The sequence below is a fragment of the Ipomoea nil genome, unplaced genomic scaffold (genome assembly GCF_001879475.1).
Source record: "Ipomoea nil cultivar Tokyo-kokei standard unplaced genomic scaffold, Asagao_1.1 scaffold0276, whole genome shotgun sequence".
Taxonomy (NCBI): domain Eukaryota; kingdom Viridiplantae; phylum Streptophyta; class Magnoliopsida; order Solanales; family Convolvulaceae; genus Ipomoea; species Ipomoea nil.
In genome coordinates this window covers 5286949-5307142 of record NW_017616704.1, presented here as the reverse complement: position 1 = coordinate 5307142, position 20194 = coordinate 5286949, and the positions used below count along the sequence as shown (strand labels likewise).

Below are 20194 nucleotides of genomic sequence, written 5' to 3'. Positions count from 1 at the left end.
ATAAGTATAAAGGAATTATGTATGTATGTAAGTAGATGTAGGGGACCGCAAATTATGAATGGCAAAGCGTTGAATTATTCCTGATCAGATCACACGGCTGCAATTAAAGCATCAAGGACAAATAGTAGGTGAAATATGAAACAACGCAAATTATGTGGTGGAAACGTGTTCACTATGTGCATGGTGAAGACATGGGTAAATCCACAACTTTTATGTTGTAGATTCATAATTTCTATGCTGTTGAAATTATGAATCTACAGTACGGTATAAAAATTATGAATCTACAGTACGGTATAGAAATTATGAATCTACAGTATAGAAATTATGAAGATTCATAATTTCTAAGTTATAGATCCATAATTATTATGGTTCTACACCTTAAAAATTATAGATCTATCATGTGTTCATCATGCGCATGGTGAACACAGTTCCACAGCATAACTATTGATGAAACGATGTGGGGGCCTCAACCTCAACAACACAACCCTTTATATTCATCCAAAAGGTTTTAATTTTTTTGCATAAGATTTATTGTTGGCATTCGATTCATAAGATAGACTAATGCCTGTAATGAATAAGACCTATATGTACGTGCATAGACGCAAAATCGAGTAAAGATAACCCGGTTTTACCATATGTCTATGGCGTCGTTCAGCTAGGCCCGTATGTTCTGGTGTGTGGAGGACTCGTAAGATGTGAAATTTCACAAGAATTAAAGAGAGGTAGTAATTTAACAAATTCCCCACCATTGTCAAAAAACACGGTAATTGACAATTTTCAACCAATTTTTTTGAATTGAACAAACACATCATAGACATCAGACTTTTTCTTTAAGGGATTGACAAAAATAATATAATAGTAATAACCATCAATAGATTTTTCAGATGTACCCCAAACATCAGTGTATAGCAATTCAAGCGGATTATTACTAGACAAAGTGTTGTGAGCAAAAGGCAATTTGTGAGACTTATTTAGCAAACAGGAAGAACAATAAAAATTGGAAAAAGAGGTAGTAGGAATATTATTTCGTCTTAGCAGTGCACTGAAAGCTCTGTTGGATGGATGACCAAAAATGTGATGCCAAGACGATAAAGATGGTTTAATGATTGTATTTATTTGTGGAGACGAAGGTAGCCAAGCTCCGTAAACGTCATGCATGTTCCTCCCTTGCATTAGTGGCGCCCCCGTGAGTCGATCCTTCACAAGAAAACAAGAGTAAAAAAATTTCACCGACACATTATTAGTTTTGCACAACTTGGAAATTGAAATTAAACGTTTTTGTAATTTTGGGACATAAAGAACATCAGAGAGGTGTAAACGACAAGTTGGTGTAGGGATATTAGTGTGACCGGTGTGAGTAATTTGAAGAGTTTTACCGTCACCAAGTTGGATCTCATCAGGCCCACCATAATCAGAGACTGACTGCAATAATGAATGTGACGAAGCAGCATGGTGCGAGGCACCAGAATCAAATAACCACTGTTGTGAACCATTATGCGGCACTGCTGTAACATTAAATGTGGCCGACTGTTGACCAAAATTGTTCATGTTTACATTATTATCTCGAAGAAATCGCATAAGCTTCCGACAATCTCTCACTTCACGGCCATAAATGTTTCAAAACCTGCATGTAACATTTTTACGACCCAATTTATTTGCATTAGTACAAGACTGAGTTGGATGGAAACCCGTCGAGCTTGAACCGTTTGTCCCGGCATGTTGATTGTTGAAATTGCGACCGCTAGAGTTGCGGTTGGGCTAATATTGTCGATTTGAAGACTTTTGGGTGGCATTTGCTGTAGCAAGGAGGGAATGTTGTGCCTCAAATTTTTTCTGTAGCTTATGCTCAAAAGCTGTTAAAACATTGGAGTTCAAAAAATGTAATAGGTTATGGACGAATCCGAATATCTTCAACAATGGGTTCAAACTCATCTCCCAATTGGGCTAAGGTGTTCACCACTAAATCTTCCTCACTTACTGGACTTTGTGCAAGGGGAAGTGCATCAGAGATAGGTAGATAGCAAACATATCATCTAAAAATTGTTCTATGGAACGACCATTAATCGGATTGGATGTGTTAGTGTTTTATTTGTGTAGAAAAACCTCAACATATAATTGACAATATTATTATGGCAAATTAAGATAGGGTTTAGCTTGGTGTCTGTTTATTCTTATAGAAGACTGACTGATCAGTACAATCAACAGACGCACTGCTAGATCAAGTCACTGAAGATCTGATAAAGGAAAGTTTTCTAAAAAGCTGGGACGCGGTTATGAGATGACAGTTTTGGAAAGAATATCAGCGGATCAGCGTGAAAGATATGGACCGGATCTTAAAGATTCCATTCTTCACAAAAATTCCTACCATCTACAACCAAAGATATATTTGGAGAGAGTATCCAAATCAAAGAAGTATATATATCCTTATTCGTTCAAGAATTAGGGTGACATTGATTGAAGCCGCAACACTCTATACTAAACAAAATACACATCTCTGTCATGTCTCTTCTCAAGACAATAAGTTCTTGGTAATTATGAAGAAAAACTTGAGAAGTATCAACGTTACTTAAACGATAGGACACGAAGATCACTCAGTTGTGGGAACAACGTGGGACTGCGTCATTGAAGCGGACAACATCAGAGTTAGCTCTCCAATTGAAGGGATTTCATTGGACTTCTGCATGCGTGGCTCTCTGACTTCAACACTCCATTAAACCTTTGTAGACTGGGTACTGACCTTGTGTGGGGCACTTGGGTGAGATTATTGTTTCTCTACCTTTGTACATTGGATTATGATTTAGTGGATTGGACGCCTCGGTGATCGTCCCCCAGATGTAGATACACACTGTATCGAACTGGGTAAACAAACATATGTGTTGATTTACTTTCTGCCTTAGTCTTTCGCTTTAAATTAATCTGCTTTCTATCTGGATGACTGGTCGATTAAGTATCTGAGTTAGTCAGTCCAGTATTCCAGTTGCCAGAAACTAAATCAATATTCTTATATTGAGAATATGCAAAATTACAGGATGCTAATTTTGACTTTAGCGAAACAATCCGAGTGCGACATGGGCTAGCAAAGCTTTCCTTCAAGCGATCCCAAGCTGCTTTTGATGTCAAAGCATAAGAGATAGTTGGTTGAATAGAGCCGGTGCAACTACCGAGGATGGCATTCAAAATAACAAGATCTTGCATGTACCAAGCAAGATAGGCTGGATTCAAAGTGGTTTGAGTAGCATCAACATATTTTGATGGAGCCGTTGTCGTGCCATCGATGTAACCTTCAAGGGCAAGACCAATCAATGCCGATTGGATTGGTTTTTGCCAAACCCAATAATTTGAGGTTGTGAGTCGGATGGAAAAATTGGCAGGAACAATTAATTGAATAATGGGTGTAACAGGAATGGCCATGGAAGTAGAATAAAACCCGAGAGAAGAGGAAAAAAAAATATAGGAACAGATTTTGCTAGAAATTTCTGGCTCTTATGTGAGAATATAATAGATGTGAAAGTTGATAATCTATTACTGAACCCATTGGTGTGGCAATCATGAGTAATTAGTAGAGTATACTTATTAGGTTAGACATAAATCATATAATAATCATCATTCTGTTTGCTTAAAGCTTTGATTTAAAATTTCTAATATGGTTTCTGGTACTGCATAATCATATCATGTTCTTCCTGCATCTTAAATTAGTTGTAGCTTTAACACTTATTTTTTAATTATATTTCCCTCATTTTTGCTTTCTTCAGCAATGGGCTGGGAGCCGTGCATTCTTCCATTAAATATAATTGCTAATATATATATATATATATATATATATATATATATATATATATAGACTATTACAGAAATAACATACAACGTCGAATATATAACGTTGATTTTTTAGTTAACCGACATCAAAACTCAAAACATTAAATAAATTTAAAATTAAGAAAAATAAAACTTTTCACGTCGGTTTCTCATAAAAATCGACGTCGTAAATAATTTTAATAAAAAAAACAAAAAAACACTATACGATCTCGGTTATTTATATAATCAACGTCGTATAGTTTAACTAATTTCTTTTTTATTTTTTTTATAATTGGTTGACGACGTCGGGTTTTTTTAGATTTTTGAGTGGTTGCTTGATTTTGAGATGTTGAGGTGGTGGGCTGGTATGCATTACAAGACAATTAAAAAAAAAAAAATCTTTCTGTTTTTCTTTTTTTCCTAAAACTATTGTATGAGATTTGTTCAAAAGAACAAAAAAAGTTAGCCTTGGTGAAATATTTTAGTATTTGATAAATGGATAAGTAATTATATTGTAAATTAGTTTTTTGGCGGCCTCTTCCACTTACGCACTTAACTTTGCTTGTGAGGAAAGAGATGGAATTTGAAATAGGCAATCAGTACAACATTCATTGTTTTTGAAACATGATTTTAGCTCTGAATTAATGCACGTAGGGTTGGCTTTTTATGTTGAACGCTTTTAATATTCAAATGCATAAATCAAATTTTCAAAAAGAATAACGAAAGTTAGCCAAGTTGCAACTAATTACGGATGCCCTAGGGTCTGATCTAGGGCAAAGTTGAGTTAGTGATAGTAGCTAGGGTTTTAAATGATTGAAAGTTCATATTAATACTATCATTTTTTTAAAAAAAAAATGATATTTAAATGTCATTTTAATTTTATTTTTCTTCTCATGAATTTATAAATATAGTGTAAGGTTAACTGACATCTTTATGTACCTTGTACTTTTATTTTTTATTTAAGATAAAATCAATACTTTTTTTTTTAGAGTTACTGGCTCTATTACATTGTAGTATCTGTTCATATACTTTCTCAACCTACTGAAACACAAAGAACCAATAACGCCTCCACTGAGGCTTGAACTCATAATCTTCCAATTGGAAGTCCAACCCAGATACCATTAGACCACATAGTCCTAGTAAGATAAAATCAATACAGTCTTGAATGACTTTAATTTTACCTCTTTAGACTTGAAAAAGCTCTCCACTTGCATCTTTACTTCTATCTTAAGATTAGACTGTTATAATTTTTTTTTTTTGGTCTTATTTTGAATGGACTTGTCTCTCCTCTGACGTTTGATGCCAGGTAGAGGACATGAACATTCAATTCATGGATTGAGTGAATATAATGATCGTTAACGTCTGAGACAAAGAAGGTTCATTACTTGAGTCGCGAGGGGAAAAGATGTTTCATGTTACACGTGCAATGAAACGGCCAACAAAAACAATGTGCAATGCAAATAAATCCCCTCCCTGCCTTTAACTTGTCTCGTCTCTCTATCACAATCACAAACTCATAATCCCCTACCTACACAACAATTTTTTAATTTCTTGTTTTCAAACAAATTATGAAATTAGAATTAGTTTAGAGTTGAATATAAATGACTACTAAATATCACCTGTAAAAAAAAAAAAAAAAAAAATGCAATCAATAGCTTTAAGACAACATTGGAGTTGAGTAAAATATTAGCGAAATCTCTTATAATTTGGTGTTTACAAGCCAGCCAGCCAGCCAGCCAGCGCATTCATTCCTCAAGAAAACTTGGGAATAGAAGAAGAAATTTAGGAGAAAACAAAAAACATGAGTACAAGAATCCATCCAGACTATACATTACCTTGAAACAAAATCTTTCTATGCAATATAACTACACAAACTAATTTTAAAAGACATCTACAATCTATGGCAGACAGACAGACCCACAAGGGTGGGGGTGGGGAAAGAAAGGAAACATCATCCCTTCCCCAATCAGCCTACGACCCGATGATACTTGAGGAATATGCAGCTAAGTCAGCAAGGGACATGAATAAAATCAAACGACCAGAAATTAAGAAGCGTATTACAAAAAAAATAATAATAGACAAAAGAGAAGGGGAAACTTGTACAAGATAGTACTCCCTCTGCCTTGTTCCCAAGCTCACAACATTTTACATTTTCCTTTCAGCTGAAGAAAGCTTTAAAGCCCCCATTGGCATGGCATGGCATGGCATGTCTTAGATAGCTAGCTGCTTGTACATTGTAAGCTCTAGCTTAATTATATATTTTAACAGGCTTTTCAAATGTGTGACGGTTCTGCAATCACCCAAACATCAAACCAAATCAGACAGCTGTCCAAAGCCCATAAACTAATCTTCGCAAATGACTGGGAAAGCATGCATTACCTGACTAGCTGCATAAGCTCTCTTTGGTGTATTATCAGAGTGCTCCAAACCAAGGTACTGCTCCCATGCACCATATACATCTCGTCTCTGGATAAAAATCAATAATGTGCTATCAGATGTAGTCAACCGTGGTCGCCAAAAAATGAATAGCTAAACATGATGACAAGTCATTTTAAACAAATCTATCAAAGAGGAAACTTTCATCAAGAAAGAGAATACAAACAAAACAAACTGTAACCATCACCTGAAAACGGCTGGATACAATGTCCGCGTCCTGAAGATATTCTGGACGCCCCAGTGATAAAAATGCAAACTTCCACTGTTCATAACACAGTAGAGAAGCTAGGTCAATGATTGGGATTTGAAATATCAAAACCAAAAAGATACGCAGTATACAAGATGAATATGTCCAACAATTATTGGAGTGTAACTTATGCTGCGGAGAGCAAGTATACAGAAGAGATTGTACCTTGGAGAATTCCTCTTCAGGAACCTGCAATTTTTTTTGAATGCGGACCTTAATTTCGGCTAATGTCTCACCTTCATGGATGACCAAAAAGAAAGGCTCACCAAAATTTTGGACTTGCTGTTGGAAAACAATGCAATTTTTTACACAACACAATTTTGAAATGAGAATAAAAAATAAATAAATAAAAAGTAATAATGTTTCCTACCAGTTGGTTCTGAGATGTCTCTTTTGTGAAGTGGTAAACATGAACTAAGCGATCATGAGGACCAATGTTTTTCTCCTCTTCTGGTATCTGATGGAAATAACAACAATAGTACACCATACAAAACAAGCAGAGAAAGATGGCATTGCATGAACGATAGAATATATGGCATGCACTAAAATTCCTAAAGCACATAACCATTGCGCATCAGCAATAACCAGTAATGCTATATAGTAGTAATGAATGGAGAGAAAGCAAAGTGAACAACCATAGATATCTCACCTCCTCAGCACGCAGCGTCCAGTACTGATCATTTATATTCTCAATTTTTTCATTGGGAGGGAAGATCTGCAGATGAGAAAAATCTGATTTCAAACACAAATGGAGAAACATAACGAGATCCAAGATAACTAACTTTATGAGGCAAGACACTAGAAAGTCAATTTCTCATAAAGATTTTTGACAAAATTTGTATTTACACCACAGTGAATTCCTCACCTTATAGATTTTGTGATAGAAAACTTCAAGCAATCTAAGTTCGGCATTAGGATGAGACAACTCTACCTGTTTCACCATACATAATAGCAAATACATAGTCAACCATTATTAAAGGAGCCACCATAGTAAGATAAAATGTATATATGCAGGTATAGGAGTATAACACTAGTACAACCCTTGTGCTTCTTTTTCTTTCATTTATAATAGAAAAAGGAGAAGGGAGGGCAAGACAAAGTACAGAGGTGAGACTGCAGAATACTTGCTTCAGTTTTACACAACAAACCAACTCTAAGTTAGGGTGGAAGGTCAAACTGCTTGCATCTACAATGCTTTAGTAATGAGAACAATTGGGATGGCAGCAATACAAAACAATATTATCCCACTGAAGGAAAAAGAATCTCTCATTAACGGGAATGACAAGAAGAAAATTGCAAAGATACTGACTTCCCTTTACATTTAAAACTTTTCTTTTGAAAATTGATATAATACTGCTGCATACCTTTCCCTTGATTTCATTAAGCACATCTCCTACAGTACTCTGTTTTGGCAATCTAACATTGGTAATTACAACCTGCAAACAACAAAACATTACGATGCTATAGAACGTTTTCTGAGTGAGAAATTAGCTGTTGGACATTTAAGACACACCTCATCCTTTGAGGCATGGTGAAACGCAACTTTGAGTGTCTTGAGACACTGCAACTCTGGTAGAGGAATGTCCAGAACTTCATAATACAAAATATCAGAAATCTACAACAAGAAAGCAAAAAATGTTAACTCATTGTGATCAGGTTTCATGCTAGCTAATAAGGTTGCTACTAACTCATGGGTAAATATAACCTTGCAAACCACAAACCCAGCAAGATTAGTGCCCTAATTATTATTCCTCTATTGGCAAAGATCATTTCAAGTCATACTCACCTGATTGTAGTGGACTAGCATGTCAACCAAATGATCAACAGATCGGTATTTGATAGGATTAGGCTTGGGTTGCTGAGAATAGCAGTTGTGTGGGGTAAGTCTAATTTTGGAGGGATCATTTAAACCAAGGCGTTGAGCTACTCTCTCCACAACATCATCATAAGTATGATTTTTTGCTCTGAAAATTAATGATTAAAAATTGGTTAAAACTCTTATAAGCAAATAAATACCTCACTGTCAATCTAGAAGAATGATAGAAATGTACTCACAACTCCAGACAAAAATCATCCTCCTTGGGTCTCTCCAAAGACCGAAAATGGACGAGCTGTAAACATGAAATTTGAGAGAATGGCATTGTAAGTTCTGTTTTGCCAATTTTAACTTTCAAAAGCTACCAAAACTTCAAAAAGGGAGGGACTCCAATCACATTTTCAGCATTGGGCTTTACCATTTCAAAATTCATATCAGTTCCCTAGCATTATACAACTTCGTTTATTTTCAAGGTCAGTTCTTCATTAGGGATGGACACATGCTGGGATTGCTGGGGCTATGATCATTTAGGAAGCTGTTATGATTAAAGAAGTATTATTTTACTAAAATTACATTACATAGTTTAGATATTAAGAAACTACTAAATAGTTGTTTAGCCTATTACTTAATTTAGTTATTTAGAAGCTACTAAATAATTATTTAGTTTATTAATCTTAGTCTTCGAATTAGTTTAGCCAATTTAGTTATTTGGAAACTACCAAATAATTAATTATGCTTAGTTTAGGAATCCTTGTAATCAGCCCTATCTGGAAGAATGAAAAAGCAGAAACTTAATCCCAAAGAAGGGACTAAGGGAGTTTTGGGTCTCAAGCAAACCCAGCGTTTCCTTTTTCTTTTCATTCGTTTCTTTGGTGTTTTTCTTGCCCATGGCATGAGCATATAACAAGGGAACACAGATATTTAAAAAATATTAATGCCCAGTTTCCCATACAAACACAAAATAAGCATCCATCATGCACCATTTCCCAATGAGCATCTGTAATATTATTGGAAACAAAGGCCCAATGTGTAAGGCTCACAAATTATGTAGGCACTAGGCTATGGAGAATAAAGACCACATAGATGACAATATTTCTAGAGGTTAACTTATGACCAAATAGTCAACAGCTGAGCACTTGGTTACCACAAGAAAGCCCAACCATCTACTAAATTATTAAAAACATTAGAACAAATAAGATAAGCAAATCACATTTATGCATGGGCAGCATGGAAATAACTAGATCTAAATAATACAAAAGCCGAGATATCAATACCTGGCGATTTTTCACATATTCCAAAAATGAAGGAACATCTGGATATCTGAGTTGCTCCTCAATTTCAGGGGAAGGTCTCTTTTGAAAGCAAATAATATCACCATCTTCAATCTGTCATAAGAATAAAGAATCTAAAGATCAAAATGTGGAGTTAACCCAAGGTTAAAAAGGTCCCAAGGAAAAGCAATGAACTAAAGTGCAGACCTGGCTGATCCGAAATGAAGCCCTTTTGTCAAGACGTTCACACATGACAGAAGGCTCGAATTTGATTTCCTAACAGAAGATCAGAAACAAATAAATAAAGAATAAAGGTATAAATGAGTATTTCAGATGCCGAATGTATACTATGCATCAAGTACCTTATTTTAACAAGTAAATGATCACAACAATACAAGAAAAGGTACTGATAGCACAAACCTCAAATAGTTCAATTTCCTGATCAGGAGCAAACCCAGCCAGTTCATTCAGCTTTGTTAATATCTCAATTGGTTTACCAATACTCTTCACAAAAAGCCGACCAACAAAACTAAAAAACAAAATAAATCAAACTTTAAAGAAAAATAAACAAACAAAAATCCTCCTGCTAAAAATAATTGAGAAGCTTTTTATCTTAAAGGGAGCAACTTACCGAAGTTGTTCTTTTTCAGGATCATAAAGCTTAAAGAAAAGAAGTATCTCTTCTTTACTTTTGTCAGGTGGAGGAATGGGATGCAGATCCTTTTTTTTTTTTTTTTTTTTTTTTTTGTAACAAATAACAGAAACAAAAGCAGCAACACAGTCAACATTAATACCATTGCCCAGTGAAAAGAAAATGATAAATTGTCTTCAAGATGACCTAGAAATTTACCGGCCCAAATTCTACTTCCAAGAATAATTTAAGCTCTGCATTATTGGTCTTGTTGGAAACTTCTCTCAGCTGCCCAACCTGCACTTGCAAAATACATACGATGAAATATTACAAAGCTTACCATTTAGTTGCAAGAGACATAATATATTATAGCTTGCCACCGTCTATTTATCACTGAATATTTTGTTTGACTTCGGATATGACAATTATGGTAAAATACTGGCTTGGTACTAATGTGTTTCATTAAAAATATGTTTTTGCACAAGTAGGCACAAAAAATAATAGGATATCGTATTTTTATGTTGTTTAGATGTTGAATTATTGGGAAGTGTGGTAATGAGCCCAATCCTTTCGCTACCTGTCAATGTAAACCAAGTGGTTGACAGCTGTCAGCTTAGAACAAAAGCTTGCCCAGCTTAGAAAATAAAGCTATAAAATAATACACAAAATAGCTAGATAAACCTTTGATTCCAAACATGAAACATCAAGAAAATATCTTCTCTTTTGGCCAGTGTAAACTATTTTTACAATAGCCACAAAGTAGCTACTATTGTATTCACAAAAGACAATTACCTTACATACATTGCACAGATGTCATCCAAACAACAAAAGTCAACAGCGAAGGATTATGTAGAACAAATTGGATCAATTCAAATAAATTTATTTAAAACAAAAAAAAAAAAACAAAAAAAAAAAAAAAAAAAAAACAGGGAAACTCACTGATTGTAACTCCTCTTGTGGAGTCAAAGGGCGATTTGGGCGATATGTGTGGTTTTGTCGCTTTGCCCATATCCAAAACCGCTGAAACTGTACAGGTATACCAAGCTCTTTGGCAACCTCTTCCTGCATTTTTCATGGATAAGTTAGCCAAGTTCCAAAAGCTATTCAAGTTCAAGCCTCTCCAAAAATAAATTAAAGATGGAGACATGTTAGGCATTCCCCGATGTAACCAAAAGAAAAGGGTACACACAAAAAGGACTTTGAATTTATTCAAAGGAATTTGATGCCCAACAAATTTTGTTCCAAACAAGCCAAAGCAAACAGAGAGGAGAAAGAAATCATGCATTGTTTCCCTCTCTCTGGTTCAGATTCCAAACTTAGCCAATTTAGCTAGAACATTGACTACACATACACACAAAGAAAGCTCATACTTGCCAAAATCCATATAACATTGCCAACAAAAAAGAAAATGGAATTCATAATATATTTATTTAACTTTGTTCATTTTATCATTTAACAACCAACTGGTATTACTATGAAAGATTAATATATACATCTATCTTGGATTTTGTACGTACAGTTCTTGAGTGGGCCATCACATCTAGCTACTCAATTCACATTTTGCATGTGTTTGGTTGCTTTAATTTAATGGAGGAAATATATGAATTAGGTTAAAAGGCATCTGTTTTTAAAATATACTGTATGAATTTAGGAAAACAAAGATGAAACAGTACCTTGAAAAGGTTAAAAGGCATCTGTTTCTGAATCCGGAAGCTATGAACTTTGTCATGATCAACGAGATCAAAATATATCTCCTTACCAATCTGTTCTCTTAGATCCTCATCACGGGCAACCTACATGTATTAGTGGCTTTAATGAACATTTTTGGGGAAACAATATCAATGTCATTTAAATTATATCAATTTTAAGAAAACCTTGATAATAGTATAAAGGTGGGCCTGTGCTTTATATCGTCTCTTATCCTCCTTCTCTTCTTGCTCTTTCTTCAACCTTATCTGGAATAAGAACACAACCATTATTAACCGAAGTTCATACAAAAATAATTAATCTACTTCCAAGTATGAAATAACATAACCTACCCTAAGGTGTTCTGCTATATCATGCTCATCCACATCACAAATTATCTTATCCTTGTCACTCTCACGTATATAAACAAGCATGTAAGCATTTGAGTATTTTGTAAATTTGAATGGAGTGTTGTTGAAGCCTGGATTTGTCTGTGGCAACTATTTCACATAGCAAAGAACAAGTCAGAAATCAGAATGGAAAATAAGCAGGATAAATTTCTTTTTTGACAAGTAATAAAAAAGCAGGATAACTGCTTTTATTAATAATGTTACCTCCTCCTCACCACCATACTGCTCCTCTAATGCCCTCTTAATATCTTCTTTGGTGACCCGTTCATCATCAAATTTATACCTATAAGATAATCAAATGGTCAGATTTGAATATTTGATGATTAGAAAACTCAAGAAAACTTGCTTCAGATTTTAATAGCTAACAATTATTCACATACATCAAATAGATAAGGATTGTCATAGAGAAGAGGTACACATACAGATGAAATATGAGGCGTTATAGAAGATGGAATAGTACAAAAGCAAGCATTATTAAAATCATTAAAACATGTGCAGCACTAAAATCAGACAAATTTGACGCATAATTATAGTCTTCATTACATACATAGACAAACCAATACTTGAGTGGCAGAGCGGAAAAGTAAAGGAAATTTCAGGAATATGATGCGCACCATTGATCAGAGAGTGTAGGCCTGATGAAAGCATAATAGTGTCCACCATGCACGCCACCACTATGAACTAAGACACTGTCAAATGAAAAAAAGATTGATGGGCTGTGCATCTCAAGAACAAATATTAACAGCTCAAGGAAAAAAAAAAAAGTTTGATGAGTTTGTGTGAGCAGATAGAGAAAGAGAGAAGGGATAAGGCCAGGGAGGCAAACAAACCTGTGAAGCGTATAGAGGTTGCGAACACTCCTATCTGCTTCTGGAGACAAATATTTGCCATTTTCTCTATCAAGATCAAGCTCCAGAGGGAATTCATAGCGGTCATTTATCTGCAATTAGCATCACAATAACTCAGTAACACATTTGAATGAAACCATTAGGAGGTGGCAGGATAACAAACTTCAATTATATGTGAAAAATCCAAGTGAATCATTCAAGCAAGCATAACAAGTTTGAATTACTTTTCATAGTAGTTTCCTATTTAAGAGGTTGATTGGTTCCAAAATTTGTTAATGCACTCACTAATTCAATCCCAAAAACTGGGAATGTTCAAACATAATCCAAATTTGTTACCCCCCCCCCCCCCCCCCCCCACCTTTTTTTCTGGTTGTTTGGGGAAAGGGCTGAAGGGAGAGCTGGAGGAGGGATTGTAAACTTCCTGAATCCCAAGAACCAAGTCACCCCTAGGATTCCCACTACTCTAACAGGTTAAGTTGTCAGCCATTTCTTAAGTTGGACCCCTGTACTTTATTCCTAGAATTTTCCTCCTCACTCTGTTCAAAACTTGCAAATGACCATAAATCATAGTCTATATCCCACCCAATTCCCCATTGTTTCAGCCAGAAAACAAGTCCCAATCAGTAATAAACAACCCCGAATCATCTCATTCTTTAGCTGCAAAACTGCAAGCCAAGTTGACCCCAAATTGGTACTGCATCACTGTCCTGCTTCCTACTGCAGAACAGAGTGAACAAGGCATAAATTATGATCAATCTCATCTCTTATGCATATGCATGATGCAGTAAGCATCAACTATACTTCAATAGATTGCATATACTCTTGGTGATTATTAGGGCATCCCCATCAATGCATCTTTCTTGGTTTTTTGCAGAACAAAAATCACCAAATGGGTTTTTAACTAATATGGGGGAGGGTTTTTTGGTTGGTTTTTCTATCCTGCAAGTTTAGTTTTTTTATGGGCCCCTTTGCTGAGAGAAATGGAGAAGGCACGCTGCCTGAGCCGCGCGTTTGGGCTACATCCGCCCCCAGCTGGGCGCATGCAGTACACGTGCCAGCTGGGTGCGTGATTGCTCAGTGTTATGTTTTTTTTTGTCAGCTTTCTGTTTTTTTTTTTCTCTTCCCTCCTACTTGGACATGTAAAAACCAAGAAAAATCTCCTACTATTGGTGATGCTCTTAAAAAAATAATTAAAATACTACACGAGAAATAGAAGATTTAAGCACTACTATTTGATGTTATAGCAAGTAACCTAACCAATTTAACTGCAAAGGTAAATTACAAATAATTTCTTGTCATAGCAATAATAAGTTACCATAGTCTATAGGTTTCCTTGAACAAATTAAAATGATGGGCTACACCAAATAACATTACTGAATATGTATTGGAAAATGAACAAATAACAAAATTTCCTAATATCAACCTTAACCATTGTATCTCGCATGAAATCATATTCAAAACGCTTCAGCTGAAGCTGCAGAACTGGAGGGAAATCAATAAATAGTACACCCTTTTTAGCATCCTGAAAACAGAGTGGAAATAATCAATATTTCTGTGAACATGGAAGAAATTAATCAGTGAATACAAGTTGGAAAAGATGTGGAAATATAAATAGAACAGAAAATAATTTGATTTCTGCATGGAAAATGGCAATACCATTCTTTCAATTCAAGACATCTAACCACCCATAAGAATAATTCAATTTCTGATATTGTTACCTCTCAAGAACTATTGAAAAAATTAAAATGTTTCTAAATGATTCTAGGCAATAACAAGCTCATAATTATTTTTATAGCTATTACTGACCTGTAAACCATGTTCTTCAGCATGGTACTTGTTATCACCTTCAAGACGTTCAACTTCAACATATTTGTCAAAAGAAGCATAGACATCCCGACAGCCTTTAACATCAAGCTGAAGATCTACAAGAATGGACAATAAAGTTCAGTACATCGCAAGTATCAAAGATTTCATGATCAACTTGAGAAACAAAACGCAATACCATAAAATGATTCTTTTCTTGTTGATTTGAAGTCCACATTTATGCATTCTATGTAATTCATATGGTGCCCTTCAAATAACTTCTGTATTGTCCCTTCTACAACGGTACCCTGGACCACCAAATCCATTGGTAAAATGTTTGACCAGATGTATGTCGATTATGATCGTATTTTTATTTAATAAAATAAAGGTCATGCCTTCATCTTGTCTTCAAGCTTTTCACACAACACCCTGTTAAGTTCTTGCACATCATGCTGCATGAATGAATCATACGTGTCCCATCCAAATGATTTTGTCAGTTCTTTTGTAGCCACACTGGTATCACTATACTGGAGCTTGTAAAACAACCTCTGCAGAGCCAAAGGAATGCTCCCAGATGGCATATCATTCTCTGTAGTTGGCATGTGATACACAGCCTGATAGAACACAATCACAAATGAGAAGCATTCTAATCCAGAATATCAATAGGAAAATGAAATTTAAACTGATTAATAATTAAGATCACATTATGACCTTCCGAAAGTAGGGAATATGGTAAAGAGTTTGCAGGAGAGAATTCATGTAACAAGTTGCTCCCTGGTTCTTAAGCCCTACGTAACCTGTCTCCTTCTTTGAGTCATATGACCAATAATCAATGACCTTCCTTACAGCAACATCAGCTTCAATTACAACAGTATCGCTCACAAGGTATCCCTTGCCAGGGTCATAAAGCTCACTAAGAAGCATGAACGATGTAAAACCCCAATCACTTTCCCTTTGGTTGAATTGGTGTTGCGTCTCTGCAAAGTCATAATAACACCATCCTAAATAAAGTATGATGGAAAAATCCAAGTGACCATTTAAATATCTATACAAGATGGTGACACAAAGGAGATCTATTCATTTTCCTTGCACGCTTATTAACTTATTATCCTAATCAAGCTTCTAAGATCAAATAACAGTACAAAGTACTAATTGATGTTAACAATATGGTCTCTTGAAATTCAGTGGTAAAGCTTCCTTCAGAGCTGCAAAAACTAGTAATTCTCTGTCAATGAGCAGCTACCATAACTTTTGTACCCCACTATTGGATTGATTCCAATTACCTTGTTTGTTTGTCTACTTTTGCATTCAAATATTTTAGTAAATGACAAAAGTCATCATCTTCCCCCTCTCCAACTTTTGGACTTCTGAATCAAAAATAGAGATACGAAAGGAAAAATAAATAAATAAATAAATAAAATGCTATTTTCCATGTGTAATGTGTTGGTTGTGGAATTTGAATATGTTTGTGTGAGTATTATTTTCATTTCTTTACTTATTTTTACTCCAATTCTCATTTATTACCAAACAAAGAGACTATTTTACAAAGTCATTCCAATTACTCAGTACTTGATTCTAACCATAGGGATAGCAATTTCAATCTGATCTGCCAGTATTCACACAAAGAAGCCCAGCATAGATCCGGTTCAGGTTTCGTATACAAAACCAGCATAGAACCCCACCAAACTCACCCCGTTTTATATATATATATATATATATATATATATATTGTGTGCGTGTGTGTGTATTGTAGTTATTTCTAAAATTTTACAAGAATTATAACTCACCTTAAATTTTAATTTTTCATTTCTAAATAAATAAGTTTATTTGAAAAAATGAACAATTTAGTTATTATATTTTAATATTTTTATTATTTTATATTTTAATATAACTAGTGAATTTTATTATACATATAAATAGTTTAAATACTATTGCTTTTAAAAAAATATATTAATAAGATTTAAAAAAAAAAAAAAAAAAAAAAAAAAAAAAAAAAAAAGTGATGGGTATCCACATCAAATGGGGTGGGGGTGGGTTTTGAAAAGGTACACCCACTGCAGGTCAAGGGTGGGGTGGGGGTAGGTAAAGAAAGTATAAGGTGGGTCAGGTAGTGGATGTAGTCGCTCCCAACCCATTGCCATCCCTACTGACCAAACACCTCCTGAATTTATCATACCCAATATAATGATTGCATGCAGATCAGACCTTATTCTGCAAAGAAAAGAATTTACATGAATTGCACCTGCATGGACACTTAGCAGTATACCATGCTTAAGCAACAAGTTATAATAAAAAAAGTTGTGCTCATCATCATCTCAGTTCATGAAACTATTAGGGTTCAAATGTTTAACCACAAAAATGCAAATGAGATTTCAAGGAAACCAGGACCTTGTCACAGTAGTCAGTTTTGATCTTTTATTTTATGGTTATTATCCTAGTCTTCTTACAAGCTACATCAAGAAGCAAAGATGGGAAGCAACAACATTCAAATGTTAATATGGAGTTTAAATTTAGGGAAAGTCAAATGATAGATCTTATCCACCCTTATCCAACAATCCAACACAAGACTCAAAGTTCTTTTCCTCCAAGCCTCTATTATGTTTTAAATAGTATTTCCAAATATGTGATAGTTACTATATAAAATATGATTAGTGTATCACCAAGAAGATAATAGAAATACAGAAACAACCCAAGGCAGAGGCACAAATAACAAATATTTCTTATGATAGAATAAAGTTTTAGGAAAAGACAAATGATAAATCTTATCTAACCTCATCCAACTATCCAAGAGGAGCACCAAAAGTACTCTTTCCCACCATGCCTATGATGTTATTTTATTAGTATAGGTCAGAAGTCGCAGAATCATGATCATTAGGTAGAAACAAGAGAAAATGACTATCAGTACACTTTTAATCCATTGGTATTAAAAATTTAAAATATACTCCATCTGTGTGTGTGTGTATCTAGGGTCAGATATAATTAGTTTCTTCCAGAATTAACTGATAGTAAAACTTTTGGCAGCACAATCCAGGTGCTTTTTTATTAGTAAACAGTTGGATGCACTCATCTAAAAAAGATTTTAGTTTCTTGGACAATAGCCACAGAAACAGTAGTGCTCAAGTACAATAGTTATTAATCTGAATGTATAATAAAAATACTTCGTACAAAGAATCATTACTTTAAGGAAATCAGGAAAATATGCACTCGAGAAAATATTTTCATTATATGCATTAAAAAATATAAACACAGAAACCAAGGAAGATAGAGCCTGGAGGGGTATGCAAGAATAGTCTCTTCCTGTGGGACAAAAGGCCTAGTAGTAAACATGAAAACACAAGCAGTCTTCCTAGAACATAAATACAAGCATATACTTGTACCCTAAACTTTAACAAAAAATTAATTAGAGACAATCTAATTACAGAAGAAGTAATGGAGGCAAACACTAGACAATACCCTTTTTAACAGTATACTTGGGATTAATTTGATTCACAACAGCTAAGCTGAACTGGGCATATCTATTCCACCCATATGGTAAAGTAGCTGAATCTGCCACATCCAAATACATTGACAAGCATTCCACATTGTTTCCTTTTGGAAATATTAGCACCCGCCTGCAAGAACCAATGTCAGCCACTAATCACCCAATTCTCTAACACAGCAAATGACCAGAACAAAGTGATCATCACTTCTTACCATTTATAACCACCTACAGTAAAAACCTCTGAGTATAGCTTCTTCACATTTAACCTAGAAAAATTTTCAATTGTCCATGTGAAGCGAGAAGCCTGTGGCTCATCTACTGCTTGGTTTTCCACCGCATTAGCACTCTCTGTTGGTGTAACTGTTAATTAAATCAACCAATAGAAAATCAAACTTAATCTAAGACACCAGTGCATGTGCACAGAAAGAGACATCAATTGGGAGTGTTAAGAGAACAACCTTCCATGGGCTGAGGACCTTCCACTAGTGGCTGAGGACCCTCCACTACATCAGAGTGCGGCACAAGCATCTCCTCTTCCTGCTGCTAGAGTTTTTAAGAAAGCAAAAATTCAGAAAGGATCGCAACTTTAAGCCAGAGGCAATAAAACGAAGATGAGACCACATGACCAGGTGTGATCCAGTAAAAACCCTAGCCCAAACTGATATATCAAAACTCATTTCGATTCTCGAAGACGTTAAATCCACTTGAGAAGCCGAATCATCACCTCCCTCACCAAAACCCTAGCATGATCAATGTCCTCCCCACACCCCACCCCCAATTGTGCGCATGTATACTTATACGTATCGACCTGAACAAGCAGGTGCTTACCATTCTAGGTATTACGAAATGAAAGACAAATTAAGGGCGGCAGAAGAGTGGAGAGAGAGAGACTCACATCCAACGGTTGATGATTCAGCATGGTCATAACGGAAGAGAAATTGAGGGTCCGATCAACAATTGAAAGGGATAGCAAGAGGAGGCTCTCCGGTGAAGAGAGAAGCGAGTTGAGGTGGAGAGAGAGAAAGAAGACTCTGGGTTTCTGAGTGTGTCGATGGCGGGGATATGCTGGGGATTATGGAAAAGGATGAGGGTAGATTAGGGGAAGGGAAACTTGTTCGGGAGTGAGGGGCTAAGAGGTACGCTATTGTAAATTGTAATCCCGTTTTACGCAACGCGATTAGAAGTAGCGAATGAGGGTATGAAACGTAAAATGGCACGAGGAGTGACTACACTACGCCTTCTGTTTCTTGGGGAAACTTGCCGTTCTCAAAACGCAAGAAACTGTTTTCTAAGGCTCCTTTTCAAGACTAAACAGCGGTAAGGGCTGAGATTTTTTAGATGTTTTGTAAGTGTGAGTAGGAAAAAAGGGATGGAGGAAATAAAAATAAGAAAAAAATAATAAAATAAAGTTGATTAAAAAAAGAAAAAAGTCTAAACAGCGACAGAAACGCGTGTAGTGCATGCACCCGATGGGCACAGTGGTGACAGCAACGCCTGTGCGGCGCGAATGTCAAGGCTGAATAGTGGGTCCCACATTTCTGCAAAAATCCCTTCTTTGCGAATAGGGATGTTAACGAATCGAACATAAACGAACGAAGGTTGTTCGTGTTCGTTTGTTAAGAATTTTGGAATTTTTGTGTTCGTGTTCGTTTGTTAAGGTTTTTGAAAATCATGTTCGTGTTCGTTTGTTAAGCGTTCATTAGTGTTTGTTAACGTTCGCGAACATGTTCACGAACGTGTTCATTTACGTTAACGAACACGCTCGCGAAC

General features: G+C 35.4%; 2 protein-coding genes across 2 annotated transcripts; both read right to left on the bottom strand.

The window, feature by feature from the left end:
• Positions 1-2943: 2943 nt before the first annotated feature.
• On the bottom strand, positions 2944-3411 carry LOC109156155. The gene has a single exon (XM_019304012.1). The coding sequence runs from the start codon at positions 3409-3411 to the stop codon at positions 2944-2946; it is 468 nt and encodes a 155-aa protein (XP_019159557.1).
• Positions 3412-5597: 2186 nt separating this feature from the next.
• On the bottom strand, positions 5598-19572 carry LOC109156746 (ubiquitin carboxyl-terminal hydrolase 12-like). Its single transcript, XM_019304581.1, has 32 exons — positions 19320-19572; positions 18883-18967; positions 18637-18784; positions 18397-18554; positions 15655-15920; positions 15339-15557; positions 15143-15251; positions 14947-15062; positions 14564-14662; positions 13123-13232; positions 12907-12981; positions 12497-12575; positions 12236-12382; positions 12071-12151; positions 11870-11989; positions 11136-11258; positions 10416-10493; positions 10197-10285; positions 9986-10094; positions 9773-9841; positions 9569-9679; positions 8534-8589; positions 8265-8442; positions 7992-8093; positions 7843-7914; positions 7344-7409; positions 7128-7193; positions 6849-6935; positions 6644-6760; positions 6419-6493; positions 6175-6261; positions 5598-6085 (listed from the first exon to the last, which is right to left on the bottom strand). The coding sequence occupies exons 1-32, from the start codon at positions 19347-19349 to the stop codon at positions 6044-6046; spliced, it is 3369 nt and encodes a 1122-aa protein (XP_019160126.1). The 5' UTR covers positions 19350-19572; the 3' UTR covers positions 5598-6043.
• Between the last annotated feature and the right edge of the window lie 622 nt (positions 19573-20194).

Coding starts and splice junctions, on each gene's coding strand:
- LOC109156155 (XM_019304012.1), bottom strand. CDS start 3,411: ATGGCCATTCCTGTTACACCCATTATTCAATTAATTGTTCCTGCCAAT.
- LOC109156746 (XM_019304581.1), bottom strand. CDS start 19,349: ATGACCATGCTGAATCATCAACCGTTGGAT. Junction 7,194..7,343: donor TCTATCACAAAATCTATAAG/GTGAGGAATTCA, acceptor TCTCATCTGCAG/ATCTTCCCTCCCAATGAAAA. Junction 6,494..6,643: donor CTGAAGAGGAATTCTCCAAG/GTACAATCTCTT, acceptor TGTTATGAACAG/TGGAAGTTTGCATTTTTATC.